At 41.1% G+C, this 14,089-nt stretch overlaps 1 protein-coding gene across 4 annotated transcripts in view; it reads left to right on the top strand.

Moving 5' to 3' along the window:
- dcc (DCC netrin 1 receptor) overlaps window positions 1–14,089 on the top strand; it is a 109,904-nt gene that overhangs the window by 83,253 nt on the left and 12,562 nt on the right. For 2 of the 4 annotated variants that reach the window (XM_029837888.1, XM_029837890.1), the window contains exons 17-26: window positions 652–824; window positions 1,664–1,802; window positions 3,739–3,846; window positions 4,087–4,281; window positions 4,439–4,471; window positions 7,299–7,364; window positions 9,368–9,530; window positions 9,661–9,884; window positions 10,197–10,313; window positions 11,630–11,779. In XM_029837888.1, the coding sequence (XP_029693748.1) occupies window positions 652–824; window positions 1,664–1,802; window positions 3,739–3,846; window positions 4,087–4,281; window positions 4,439–4,471; window positions 7,299–7,364; window positions 9,368–9,530; window positions 9,661–9,884; window positions 10,197–10,313; window positions 11,630–11,779 (1,368 nt within the window). Of the gene's footprint in view, window positions 1–585; window positions 825–1,663; window positions 1,803–3,738; window positions 3,847–4,086; window positions 4,282–4,438; window positions 4,472–7,298; window positions 7,365–9,367; window positions 9,531–9,660; window positions 9,885–10,196; window positions 10,314–11,629; window positions 11,780–14,089 lie in introns of all 4 variants that reach the window. The other 2 variants (XM_029837887.1, XM_029837889.1) reach the window with 1 other exon arrangement.

Below are 14,089 nucleotides of genomic sequence, written 5' to 3'. Positions count from 1 at the left end.
AGCCACCATTGGCAGAATGAAAATGGGTTTCAGAACCAGAAACGCCCGTTTTCTCATATTCTGTCAGGTGCTTCAAGAGTTTTGGCCACTACTGTCCTTCCTCTGGTTTTAAGCTTTAAATTCAAAATCTTTGTTTTCTGCTTTTCCATTGAGAGTTTAGTGGAACTTGAGGTTGTTATTTAAAGGAAAGTGACTCATGTCCCTGTTGGTCAGATCTGGCTCTTCTGTCACTAATCACTAAACCTAAATATTTGAGGATCATTTGAGATGAGAAATCTTTCTCCTCCTTGAATCTCAAGCTCCACGTCTGTTTAGAGCTCTAATAATTACATGTGTAATAATGCTCTCATCTCTTTGTACTCTTTTCTTCCTCTCTCCTCTTTCCATTTCCTCATTCATCATTAACTCCTTTTCCTTCTTTCCTCTAAAACAAACCCTGTTCTGTTGCATGTCCTTTACATTTATTTCACCTGCGCACATACACTCACACCTTTCGATTTGCTCGTTTCCCTCCCGTTTAAACAAATATTCATTTCCACACATTCTTGGGCCACACCATGGTCACCGTTAACGACCACTTCTCAGACCCCATAGACCCATCTGAAGATGATCTCTTCCATCTCTTTGATAAATACCCCACTCCCATGCCAGACACCAGTACTCCCATGATTCCCCCAGTGGGGGTCCAAGCGGTGGCTCTGTCGTCAGATTCGGTCCGGGTTTCTTGGGCTGACAACTCCATGAGCAAGAATCAGAAGACCTCTGAGGTGCGCTACTACTCCGTCAAGTGGAAGACAAGCTACTCCACCAGCGGAAAGTACAAGGTAGCAACAACTGAATGCTAATTTGCTCAAATTAACTGTTGTGAATAATAAGTTGTTGCATTTATTTTTCTTCTTTTGATGCCTTAATATAATAATGTTGACTTTATTCTAAATTAACCAGTTACTTGAACCATGAGCTCATGTCCAAATTATCTGGATCGTTAATTCTTTATTTACACTTCGATCCTGATATGTAGGGAGACTGAAAACCATTTCTTTAATGCTTGAATTACCGTATGATTTTTACTGTTTTCCCCGAACACGTCAGGACTCAACACTGGACTTTATCTTGGTACTTTTTTTTATTGCTGTTTCTTAAAAACTCAGCTGTGAAGCAATTTGCATCTTAAGTTACTCACTATGCATCGATCAATAGCGTCGTTTTCTGTCCAGGTACTAATAGAAGTGATTAGGGTATTCTCCAATACGGAGCAGCGGCACCATCACACCTGTTATATTTAATGTGTAAACAGTATAAAAGAGAAAGCTTCCTGGCATTGAAATGAATTACAAAGGGGAGTGATTTTTCTGGTAGATTACATTGTTTATTACTAAAAGCCTCGTGAATGAGATCCTCATTAGTGAACAGAAGCAACTGAGCTCAGAGCCAAACAGCCTTTAAGGGACAGTAAGATGAAAAACCACAGTTCCAGCACACACAAATGTTGGAATCCCACACTGTCAGCAACTAAAACACCTTTATGGACCACAATACTTCTTCCTTTCTTCTTTAAGCAAAAAAAAAGCATTATATTTGCTTATTATGGTATGTCTTTGCAGTTGTCTTGCTTTCTTCACATTCTGGCTAAAGATATTTAAGTGCAGCTTTATTGTGTCAGTCCGCAGACACCACAGCACTCAGTCATACTGTCACAGGCCTCAAACCAAACACCATGTATGAGTTTGCTGTCATGGTTACCAAAGGTCGGAAGTCCAGTACCTGGAGTATGACGGCACACGCCACAACTTATGAAGCTGGTGAGTCTCACATACATTATGTTGTCTTCTTGTGATGCCGCCTATGAGAGCAAAGGCCTGACTCTATTTTGGATCTTTTTGATCTCCCACATGGCAACAAGCCCCAAGATCAGACCTCTCTTTGACAATCAGCAATTTATAGTTTACAGTCCATCACAGAGCATTCATTGACACACTCACACTCAGCTGACCACCGTTGGGTTGGCCATAGGTTTGAAATAGGTGTAAGTGTGTGTCCAGGTGCATGGGAAACTCTTGCAGCTGGGGGCGCTGTTTTTCATTAGTGGGCACACGCTTCAACGCTCTGCCCCACTTGGTTCAGTAGTTTCACTTTAATGTCCTTAGCAGATGTAAAAACTAGACCCAGCTAAGCTAAGAGTTGAGGCGATGGTTGGACGTGGACATTTCATCTGGTTGTATCATCCAATAGAAACATAAAGTTACAATCGTAGTTTGAGAATTCAACTAGTCTGTTGACCTGTGAATAACATCGGTCAGAATAATTACTGACTTTAAGTAAATGTGTGTTTAAATTACCAACAAAATCTCATATATAAATATAATTTCCAGGGCGACATGACCGATCGCCCAGTCAGTGCAACAGCCAGCCAATCACGGTCCAGAAATCAGTTTGTAGCAACAGCAGTTTGTCCAATCAGCATCGTCCAAAGCCAAAGGGGCGGGTGACAGCTGTAATATGGTGACAAGTCATAGTCAGCAAAAGTGTAAAATGTAAAAATGTGTAATCCTACTGGGTTATTTGTTTCCGGTTTATTTTTTATGCTTTATTTTATTTATTTTGGTATTAGATTCCTACTGTTTGGTGGAGCTGTGGCGTCTAGCTCTTCATAGCCAGTAGTTATTGAAACTGACTTCATATGAAACAGCCCCACCTAGAATGTTCTTCAGCAGCTGGTGACACCGGCGGTGCTCGTGATGGCTGCTTCGCTGTAAATTATGATTACTTTAAAAGCTGGACTGTGCAAATCTACAACTGTGGGCTCATTTCAGTTGAACCAAAACTGGGTTGCAGATACTGTAAAGGCTAATTTCCTCTCCTTCACACATAACTAAACAGCTGCCAGCATCACCAGAAAGGCTCAGAATGCGACTCATATCGTTTTCAAACGTGAAGTACTGAGTCCTATCCAGATGTCAAATCCTTAGTATTCAATTAAAAAAGGATTTTAAACTTTAACAATATCTCAGCCATCACAAAAAGGAGCATCCAAATTACTGGTCATATGCAGCGGTCTCCATGGAAACAGTGGTGGTGAGATAACTCACATCCAAATCGGCTCACATTTTCACAAGAGTGGAACAGGAGCAGGGGTCAAAAGAGAAGTCGGTCTTTGGATTGTGCATAAATTCCAACCTGAAAAAATTGTGGTCATTTAGTAAGAGGTCTAAGAATAAATCAAGTCATCGGTTTAAAAGAGAAAAGATCAAACAGTGGGAAGCTAGCCAAGGACATGTAGATGTTAACAAATATCATGATAATCAATTATAAACAGATTATGTTTTCTCAACTGTTGGAAACTGGCACATAATAAAACCAGCTATAAAAATCTGAGGCATCCAGAAATGTAAAATGGTTTCCAAGACAATTAGCATAAATTATATTTCAAAATTAGAATGCCATAACTTCACAGAAACCTGGATTTTCTGCTAGGTTTAAGATGCAATTAGCCTTTGATTACATTTCAGATCAGTATCACATGATTAGGTTTAACTTTAAACAAGAAATATTTGGCTGCTTTTCTCCAAAATTATTACACTGATGTTTGTTTCCATGCTGAATTAGTTTTATACAGAACCAGTCTTTTTTTTTTTTTTTTAGATGTCACTTTAACCTACTTTTATCTTTATCTGCTTAGGTGGACTGAACACCATTGCTAATGCTGTTTTCCATTCCTCTTTTTACACAAATTGACAGCTCCTGGCTCCGCTCCCAAAGATTTAACAGTGATCAGTCGTGAAGGACGACCCCGGTCTATTTTAATTAGTTGGCAACCTCCAATGGAGGCCAATGGAAGACTCACAGGTGAGCCATTAGGCGGCCAATCTTCCTCATGTGTCACGTGTCTTGTGCATATCTTGAAATTAAAGCCACAATACAGCAAATGAACTGGTTTAGCTTTTATGAGGTGGCCGGTCATTATGTTCCACAGTCAATGATCCCAAAATGTTACACTGAAGTAAAAAAAAAAAAATCAGCTACATTTCTTTCAGTAAAATCACAATGAGGGTAAATTAAACATTGTTTGTTTGTTAAATGTAACAGGTTACATTCTGTACTACACTCTGGATAAGAACATGCCGATAGATGATTGGGTAATGGAGGCCATCAGTGGTGACCGGTTGACCCATCAGGTTGTAGATTTGAACCTGGACACAGTTTATTACTTCAGGATCCAAGCCAAGAACGCCAAAGGTGTTGGCCCATTGTCAGAACCCATCCACTTCAGGACTGCAAAAGGTTTGTCTGTGTGTGTGGGTGTGTGTGTGTGTGTGTGTGTGTGTGTGTGTGTGTGTGTGTGTGTGTGTGTGCGTGTGTGTGTGTGTGTGAGATAGAGAAAGAGAGTTGTTTTTCTTGTCTTTACCAACTTACTCTTGCTCTCTGTGGACCTTTTTAGTGGAACATCCAGACAAAATGGCCAATGATCAAGGTAAGCCTTCTCCCATTCTGTGTGTGTGTGTGTGTGTGTGTGTGTGTGTGTGTGTGTGTGTGTGTGTGTGTGTGTGTGTGTGTGTGTGTGTGTACTTGACTAATTAAAATCGTATTGGCATGTACAGCAGGTTTATAAAACAAAGACAAAGCGATAGATCATGGATTAAAGGATAAACTGGTGAATAACAGAAACACTTAACACTTAAACCAACTGTCACCTGGAATTAGGCTCATTAGTTCTCTGCTATTTGTTAAGGAATTGTTTAAAAAAAAATTGCTTTTTAGGAAAAGAGTGAAATATAATGAAGAGATTTTAAATGACTGATTCCTCTGTCCAAACCATCTTTCATATGTAAATTGTATGTTTTCAAACTGTGTTATCAGCATTTATCTGTCTCCAGTGTTTAAAGGGGAGTTCATTTAAAATGAAGCTCTTCAAGGCTTATTTAACAGCAACGTTCTCTTCCTGACTAGGTTTTTTTAAGATAATACAAAGACGAATGTTGTTATTGTCTTCTTGGAGGAACTTTTCCAAAAAGTAGAGCCTGTAACTGCAGGGAAAGGCAGCCCCATGCACTGAAGCAGTTTTACTTTTGAATTCCTCCATTAAACCGTTTCAGCAGAATGTTGGTAGGAGTTAGGAGGTTGTTTTGATCCCTCCTGTTGAGGAGAGCTGTTACAGACAGAAAGATGGCTATGCCATGTTTGGAATTTAGGGAACACCACCTCAGAACCCTCACCCACAGCACCAGAGCAAAGCTACATCCAAGCACTGAAAACATGGGACCAGAGTCAAACACGTGTGGAAAAAAATATCGCCAGCAATTTTCAGCAATTTTCAACAAAGATTAAATGCCCTAGTGGCTCAGTACCACCCTGGGGCAAATACCAGCCACCCTGACCGAACACCCAAAGAAGAGTGGGCGGAGACACAGCTCAACAATGGAGCTTCCAACAACAGAAAAAATGAGGAATTCTGATTAATTTGGATTCACCCACAGCTCCTTTGTCATAAAAGCAATTTAATTCATTTCTAGACAATTAAATTTGGTCATGTGCAACACAATAATGAAATATTCTGTCTGTTGGTTCTCATTTCAAAACATTTGGTGGAGATGGAGCAGGTTGAAGGCAGGAGGTGGAAAATAAATATGACATGATGGAGACAAAACCAATCTGAGCTTGCAAACCTGAACAGAACTTGCTCAATTTTTAGTTTATAAAACACTTGGAAAAAAAGAGAAAATGACCAGAACTGTGGATGACAGGCCATTTTCTTCATAATTGAACTTATTTTTCATTCTTCTCAAATAACATCCACTCATCATGCTGAAGGAAAGTCACTGACTAATTGGCTGGCAACAAAACATTTGTCTTCTGAGATAGAGGGGAAACGGGAAATCAGCCAACAAAAGCTGTTTTGGTTTTTTTTAATGTAAACAAATCCATTACTATTACTACGATATTTTTATGCTAACTGCTAGTCCATGTCATAAATCCATCCACTGGATTCAGCTCAGCAACGCTAGATCTCACACTGTAAACACACACTAATTGGTATGTGCGTGTGTTTGTGCGTGTGTGTGTGTGTGCACGCGTTTAGAATTTTCATAGTTTTTTGTTTTATATCAATAGACGAAGTAACATTTAACTGTAAAATATGGCAACATACACACTTTGAGTCACATTTTAAGATTATTTCAAATATGCTCCTTTTTAAGTATCATTTCGCCTGAAACATAAGAGGTTTTTGAAAAGCTCCAGTGTCTCGTTACCATTTTCCGAGATTGCTCAGAATGGTTGGACAGTCAAGTCTGGACAAAGTGCTGGTTTTTCCAAAACACTTCTGTTTCAGAAGAATGCAGGGCATTGAGCTCCTGGCAGCTCCTGGCTCAATTTGACCTCATGGTTTGGTTTAGGAGTCTGCACCAGTTCCTGAGGGACGAGGGAAACCTGATGACCAATGAGAATAAACTTAAGGTAGAAATGAGAATTGAGAATAAAGGATTGTTGGAATGCTACCATGTCAGTGACCCTAGACAGAGGGGGTACATGCGGTGGACCGGTGGGACCAGTGGATTCTACGAAACTCTTCATCAAACCCCAGTGACAACAAGCCTCTATGATGCAGAGGGGCTTAACACCAGAGCAGCCGATCTGAAAAGTAAGATCAGAACCAAGTTCAATAGAAGCGCGTGCTTCCGTAATCACTTACCAAGAGCTGGTAAGAAGTGAAGTGAAGTGCACTTTGAAAGTCAACGAGAAGATATAGTGAAAGGTGGTCTTGTAGACTCTACAAGACCATCTGTACCAACTTTAAACTGGAAAATCTGAGGTCAAAGTGGGACACACCTACAAAGGTGGTGGAGAATGGCCAAGCTGAGATCCTGACAAACAGGAGATGGAGAACCAGCTGGATATTGTGCATGCGGACAAAGTCAGTAAAAGAAGGTGTATTGAGAGATGTGGTGGCCCCCAATGAATGCAACATCAGAAGAAGGAACAGAAGAAACTGGAGCAATACCAGGATCTGAGAGAGCAGTTAGAGAGGATGTGGAGAGTGAAGACATCAGTGATCTCTGTGGTCATCAGAGTACTTGGAGCTGTGAAGCCCAAGCTGGCTCTAACAGATCCTAGGAACGCACACACACACACACACACACACACACACACACACACACACACACACACACACACACACACACACACACACCAGGGCAGCTCTGATTACCACAGCACCGCCATGTTGACCATCTTATATTTTACATGCAGTTATGTATTCACACCTTCACATACATTCTTAATCTTGGTCTCTTGCTCTCCAGGTCGAGGGGGGGAGCCTGGCTACTGGCCACCAGACACAAGTTTGATTGACAGAAGCAGCATAAATGGTAAGAGGTGTTTTAATCTTCTTAGATTGAAATACTGTTAGGGCTGTTGGACTTCACATGTTAATGTAATTAAATGCTCTGAGCTTCAGTGAGCTCTGCCTCACGTTAGCTCAGTCATGTCTGAACTCCGTCTGACAACATCTGAAGACAAGTCGTTATTAACCGATTCAGTCTGTTAGCGTTGATTCCTCTTTACAATTGGATTGCTGCCAGTAGAGGAAAAATTAATTGGATTTACTTCCTCAGTAATACTCAGTTTATTCAAACTTAAGAACCTTAAGAAACCCTATTCTTTATTCATGAACAGGATTACAGCTTTAGTTAATACTGCGTTCATTTTTAAATCACGTAAACCCCTCCAAAAGAATTCATAGTTAGTCATCTTCTAGTCTTGCTTCTTTACATGCATTTTATGACTAAAACTAATCAAACTCCATCTATTAAGGACAAGTCATCTTAACTAATTGGTGAACCCCAAGGACTTTTCTAATGGTCAGAGTTTTATCCTGGAGTAGGATAAATACTGCAGTGTTTGCTATGTTTGCACAAGTTACGTAGTTGAAAATGGCATTTGTTAAGTGATTGTGGTTAAACTGATAGAAATACAGGCTATGATTACATACTACAGATAACTACTATTAATATCTACTACTGACAACTACTAATAACTACTACTGACAACTACTAATGACTACTACCGATAACTACTAATATCTGCTACTGATAACTGTTATTAACTAATTACTATTCATGTCTTTTACTGATAGCTGCTAATAACTAATAACTACTACTGATAATTATTAATATCTACGACTGTTACTGCAACTACCATTGGCATCTACTATTGATAATTACTGACAACTACTAATGATAACTGTTAATAACTTCGACTGATAACTACTGAAGTTGGGTACTGATGTCTACTAATAATTACTACTGATAACTGTCGGTAGCTACTACTGGTAACCACTACTAATAACCACAATTTTGAGCTGCCCCCATTGTTGTTAACAGTACTAATTATTGACATTTGAAAGTTGTACTTGCAAGTGTCAGCTTCAACTCTACACGAAACTGCTTCCAACCAAAAAATCAGAGCAATAACCAGAACGAATTCTCCTCGTTGCACAGGTCAGAGGTCTGTGCCTTTGCCTGCAGTCATGGTGTGCATGTGTGTGTGTGTGTGTGTGAGGGGGGGGTGAGGGTGTGAGTATGTGTGGGGGTGCGTGTGCGTGATGTGAACTAATAGTCTAGTGCTGCTGCTGAAGGCAGTGATAAACCCACATCCTTCGTAACCCCTGACCCTCCTTTGGGCGAATCCTGGTCCAGCAGCTCCAGCTGGCTCGTCTCTAGCACAGAGCCTCTTTATGGAACTGATTTCTCCTCCTCTTTCAAAAATCTCCTGCAGTTAAATTCACCTCTTGACTGGGTCCTTGTTTCACAGCTGCAGTGTAGCAGAGTTTCAACAATTTCTGTGTTCCTGAAAAACTTTTAAATAGGTTTTTGTCATCAAGCCCCCAAGGGCCAATGCCAATCCCACCTCGTGTTGCTAAGGGGACGGGCTAAGACTGGCCACTCTTGACGAGGCACAGTCAGGCAGCATAAATAGCAGTGAAAATATGACATCAATGAACATTACTTCTAATCATTCTCTTATCATTATTTTTTGTTTGTTTGTTTTCATTCTTCATTCTTCTCTGAAAGAACAAAATCATAAAAAACATTTTATTGGGAGGCAATAAAAATGGATTAGCTTCAGAAATCAAAAGCAGAGAAAATGAGGTGTGCAGATGCAGCTGGCACCTGCTATTGAAAAATGAAAATTACATTTATGAAATCGGAGGATTTTGCAAGTCCCTTTTTCACCACATCTCGCTCACAAAACAGGAAGCAAAGCAAAAGTCTCCTTCATCTGCCATTACAGATACCTAGTCTTTAATAACTGCTTCAGATCCAAGAACCGCTCATATGTTCTTCAGCTCCCCTCTCTGTGCCTCCTCCAGACTCTCCCATTGGTCAGATGCGTCCGCCCCACGGCAGTGTCACGCCTCAGAAGAACAGCAACCTTTTGGTCATCATTGTGGTCTCTGTCGGAGCCGTGACCGTGGTGGTGGTGGTGGTGGTGGCCTTGATCTGCACGCGTCGTTCTTCAGCTCAGCAGAGGAAGTAGGAGTTTACCAGGGCAGATGATTCACGTCGCCACAGTTGCATCTTCTCTTGTTGATGATGTGTTAAATGTTTCCTCACACAAACCTCGTGGGGTGATTCACTTCCTGGCTGTGATGCGTCTGTGCAGGAAGAGAGCGAGCCACAGTGCCAGCAAAAGAAAAGGCAGCCAGAAGGACCTGAGGCCTCCTGACCTCTGGATCCACCATGAAGAGATGGAGATGAAGAACATGGAGAAAGCCCCCAGTGTCGCCCCATCCGGTCACGACTCGCCCATCCAGTCCTGCCAGGACCTCCCCCAGGTGGCACACAGCCAATCAGAAAGCCAGATAGGCAGCAAAAGCAGCCACTCAGGTAGAGTGTGAAAACTAGTCTACTTAAACTGTCTGTTTGGGTTTTCTAAATGAATTTGATGCATTTATAACAAAGATTGAGATACATTTACTTTTGCAAACCAGCAGTTAATATTTCCAATGCTTATTACTTTGATAAAACTGAAAGTTCATGTTGTCTTTAGGGGATACCATCTGCAATCTAGTTTATCTGCTTCTGTCTGAGTCTTTTCTATGTGTATGGTCTATGTTATCATTTCAGATTATTCTAGTTGTATAAGAAGTTTAGAGGGCGTAAATGTTGCTTCGTGCTTTAAATGTCTCAATGATGTAGGAGGAGACGGGGACGAGGCGTCCAGCAGCATCTCCACGCTAGAGCGCTCCCTGGCTGCCAGGAGGGGAACACGAGGCAAAATGATGATTCCCATGGACACACAGCCAAGCAACACCCGTAAGAGCCCAAATGTTTGTGTAGCTCAGGGTGTCAACACCCTCGAACCCACGAACAGCGGAAGTCTTTGACTGACCAGAGACATAACCATGGCCATGCTAGCGCTAATCAAACACAGGATCAATAAGAGAAATCAATATAAACTGCATGGTTTATTCACGACTCAGTAGGTTCTGGTGCTAAAATAATTGACTGTACTAATTCTCCATCCTGTTTTGTCATCACACTCTCTCCATCTTTCTCTTTTTTAAAGATCTCTTTTGAAAACCAGTGTTAGAGCCTTACTTTAGCTAGATGTAGCTTTGGCACCCTTCTTAGCCAAAGCACAGTGTATCATGGACATGTGTTCCTGCTTAAGTCTTCTTCAGATCGTGAGGAAGGATTTTGAGTTCTCTTTTGGGTTGACTGAGTTCAAATGTTTTGCAGTTACTTTTAAGGTAACCTGACTACTTCAGAGCTATTCTCTATGCTCCTAACAAAATGTCTACTTCTTTTATCTAAGCAACACCTTTTGCAGCTAATTGTGGATTATGTAACTGGGTTTGTCATTTGCTGCGCTCAGAGATGCTCTTGATGATCCTTTCTTACAGCTGCAGTTGCTGTTGGGAGTTCTCTGCTTTCATCCAAACGCTCTTCTTATCCTTGTTGTTGTTGCTAGATTATAGACAGGCCAGCTTTGATCAGAGCCATCTCATCTAAAATGTGTTTTTGCTGGCCTTCACTTTTTAACAATCAATATTTAACAACATCCTTCGTCATTTGAATTACTCATATGTAAAAGTTTCTTCCCAGATGTTGCTTTTCCTTTAACTTAGTATGTCTCATTCTATGCAGAAAATGGAGCTTTTATGTTTTTGTCAGTATAGAAGCTTAAAGCTCCATCAAATTTACTTCTCAAATATTTGTGAAAGAACGACTTGATTACATTTTTAATCTGTGTCACATTTGACTAGTTTTGGGCTGTGAATGAAGTAACCAAAAGACCATCTTTGGACCTCAGAGCTGCCTGGTGACCAAATAAAGAAAACTTAGTCTTGAGTGGTTCAAGTGCCGATAAAGTTTAAATTTCGATGAAAAACGTGAATTATAAAAAGGAAATCCTCAAGTACCATATGTTCCAAATATCCTTTGATCGAGTTCCAATCTCCTTAAGATGATTTTATTCGTCAGCTCAAGGCGGCACCTCAAATAAATCTGTCTCTGAGCGTTGAGGAAGACCTTGTTGGCTTCAGCAGGATGGCTGGCTGAATGGATGCTTTCTTTTCTTGATTCTACTGCAGCACTACTCCTCTATCTTCATTGTTGTTGTCTTTCAGCTGTGGTCAGTGCCATCCCAGTGCCAGCGCTGGATTCCTCCCAGTATTCTGGAATCCTGCCTTCACCATCCTGTGGTTTCACCCACAATAAGTTCAGCCTGAGACCGATGCCTTTCTCCACTCTGACAGTTGATCGAGGATTCACAACAGGTAACCCCCCCCATTTTCTCTGAACCATCATCCTTGTTAGATCTGGTGTTTACTGGGAAGACAGAAAGATCACCTTTAACCACCCTGATCTGAACCCAAGTCTGACCTCCAAGCAAAGCCTCGACCCTCAAACAACACTTTGCTGTGAGGACTAGACCAAATGTCCTCACTTTACTGGTAGAATGAGTATTTCAGTGCTCAATAAGTACAAGAGCACACACAAACACACTGTCCAGGGACACCATCCTGTGCTTAATGTACAAAATTAAGATAAATTCATTTGAATTAACAGTAATTTAATTTATCACTGTTGTTTGCGTCTCGTAATAGTGAGCATCGTACACATACACACACACACACACACACTCCTCACTGCTGTATTTATGCCTCATGTTTCAGCGGTAGTTTATTACCTGTTGATTACAGGTAATTCAGTAATGGTCTAGTCCCTGGTTGGCGCGTATCAATCATTGAATGACAGCAGACAGGAGAGAAGAATTATCACTGGGTTGTGACTGGAGAGAGAATGAGGTTGTTTAATGAACCAGACTTAATCAAGACTGAAGTAAAACAGTTTGAAGTCAGAAAGTGACACTAGAAGTTCCACCAAATGAAGCTTGGCAGGTCTAAGATGGTAACCATGACAGTTTAAATGGGAGGCTCCAAAGTCCAGTCAGGAACATAATAATTCCCTTCTTCTATGAAAAAAATGTCAGTTTAAATCAAGTGCTTTTGAATTATGGGTAACATTGCCGAGAGTCTCCTGTGTAAGAGTAGCAGGTAGATCCTACTGCTGTGCCATTAGACAGGTCACCTTGTGCAACACTAATTTAATACTTCTGGTCGCGTTGGCACTTTTTATGGTTCATGTTTTAATCATGATCATAAATAAGAAGCATTTTTAAAGAGCTACAAACTAAAAGAAATGAAAATCTTGTAGCTGCTGCTATACCGTCCTTGTTTTTTCTCTCTGATCAGTGGAAATCTTCCAGTTCTTCGTCCTCTCTTCTCAGCTGCTCTCCCTCCCAGGCTCACTCGTTTCCTCCCTTCTTTCTTCTCATCCCTTCATCTTTTCCTCGCTGGGCTGAGATCACTCAGTGGTGCCCATGTTCCCTCTGACTTGACTGGCATGCAGCATCACAGCGCAGGCTACACCATGTTCCTCAGAAAATAAAAAGAGCCTGTGAACACAGAACACAGATGTTACACTCAGTATGGGAATTAGGAATTAAATTCAAGCTAGCAGAACATTGGTTTCTTTAAACTTGAAAGACTGCACTTTCTAAGAGCTCCGAAAGAACTAATTATGCTGAGAGCTGTCTTATAAAAGAGGAAAAATGGGTCACGTTTCCTTTTCCTTGCACAGCTGAAGGACTAATATCTGTGACTTTGGTGTCCTTAATTCCAAAAAAGACAAACAATGGAAAAATAGAATAATCAAATGTGCTTGTTTTTTTAAATGAGAGCAGATTGTTGAAGGTATCCGGGACTGTTGGTCAGTTAATAGTGCAGGATTGAAAGGTCCCGACTGGGTTTGTCTGACACAGTTGTGAGACGAGTCCGGTTCAAACCACCGACCAACACCGTTTGGTTGCTGTGATGGAAGCTTCACCAAAGTAGCGCTGAGTTAATGGAGGCCTCTGACCCCCACCAACGGGATGCAGTTCTTCCCTCACCAACTCAGAGACATCAACATCAAAGTTCTGCTCCATGTAAACGGACACTGCTGAGCACGTCCTGGGTGTCCTGTGTCATATCCAATCTGGAGAGGAAACTCTAAACATCTGTATGAATAGTCCTAATGTAGCTTTAGAGGCTCCAGGTGTGAAGCCTTGGACCGGTGTTCCAGGGCCAGGATTGGTGTCCAGACAGCAGAAACAATGATACAACACAAAACTGTGTTTTGTTGTCAACTTTTGAGTCAGCCTTTAATCTTGGACAGAGTGTGCCACAGTAATAGTGTAGTGATCTTTCAGGAGAGCAGAACAATATGAATGAATGGACGCTACAAAAGTGTGCAATTATCTTTATGCCGGGCCAGATTACGCTCAGCGGAGGTTATTATGTAGCTTCTCCTGTGATGTCAAACTGTGCACGGTGCGGCTTGTGCAGCGGGTCAACGAGAGCTACTTGGAATACCAGAAAAACTGCAAAAATGCATAAAAACTCAATATAATAATTTGTGTTGTTGAAAGGAGACGTTCAGTTGTTTTTAGCATTTCCTGAGATTTTTGAAGTTAGAGCTGATATCTCGAAAGGTTCAGTAGCCAGAGGTGACCTGGGAGAGATGATAGCTGTAGGCTAGACTCA

The sequence above is a fragment of the Takifugu rubripes genome, chromosome 6 (genome assembly GCF_901000725.2).
Source record: "Takifugu rubripes chromosome 6, fTakRub1.2, whole genome shotgun sequence".
In the NCBI taxonomy this organism is placed as follows: Eukaryota; Metazoa; Chordata; class Actinopteri; order Tetraodontiformes; family Tetraodontidae; genus Takifugu; species Takifugu rubripes.
This window is presented reverse-complemented; position numbering and strand designations above follow the sequence as displayed.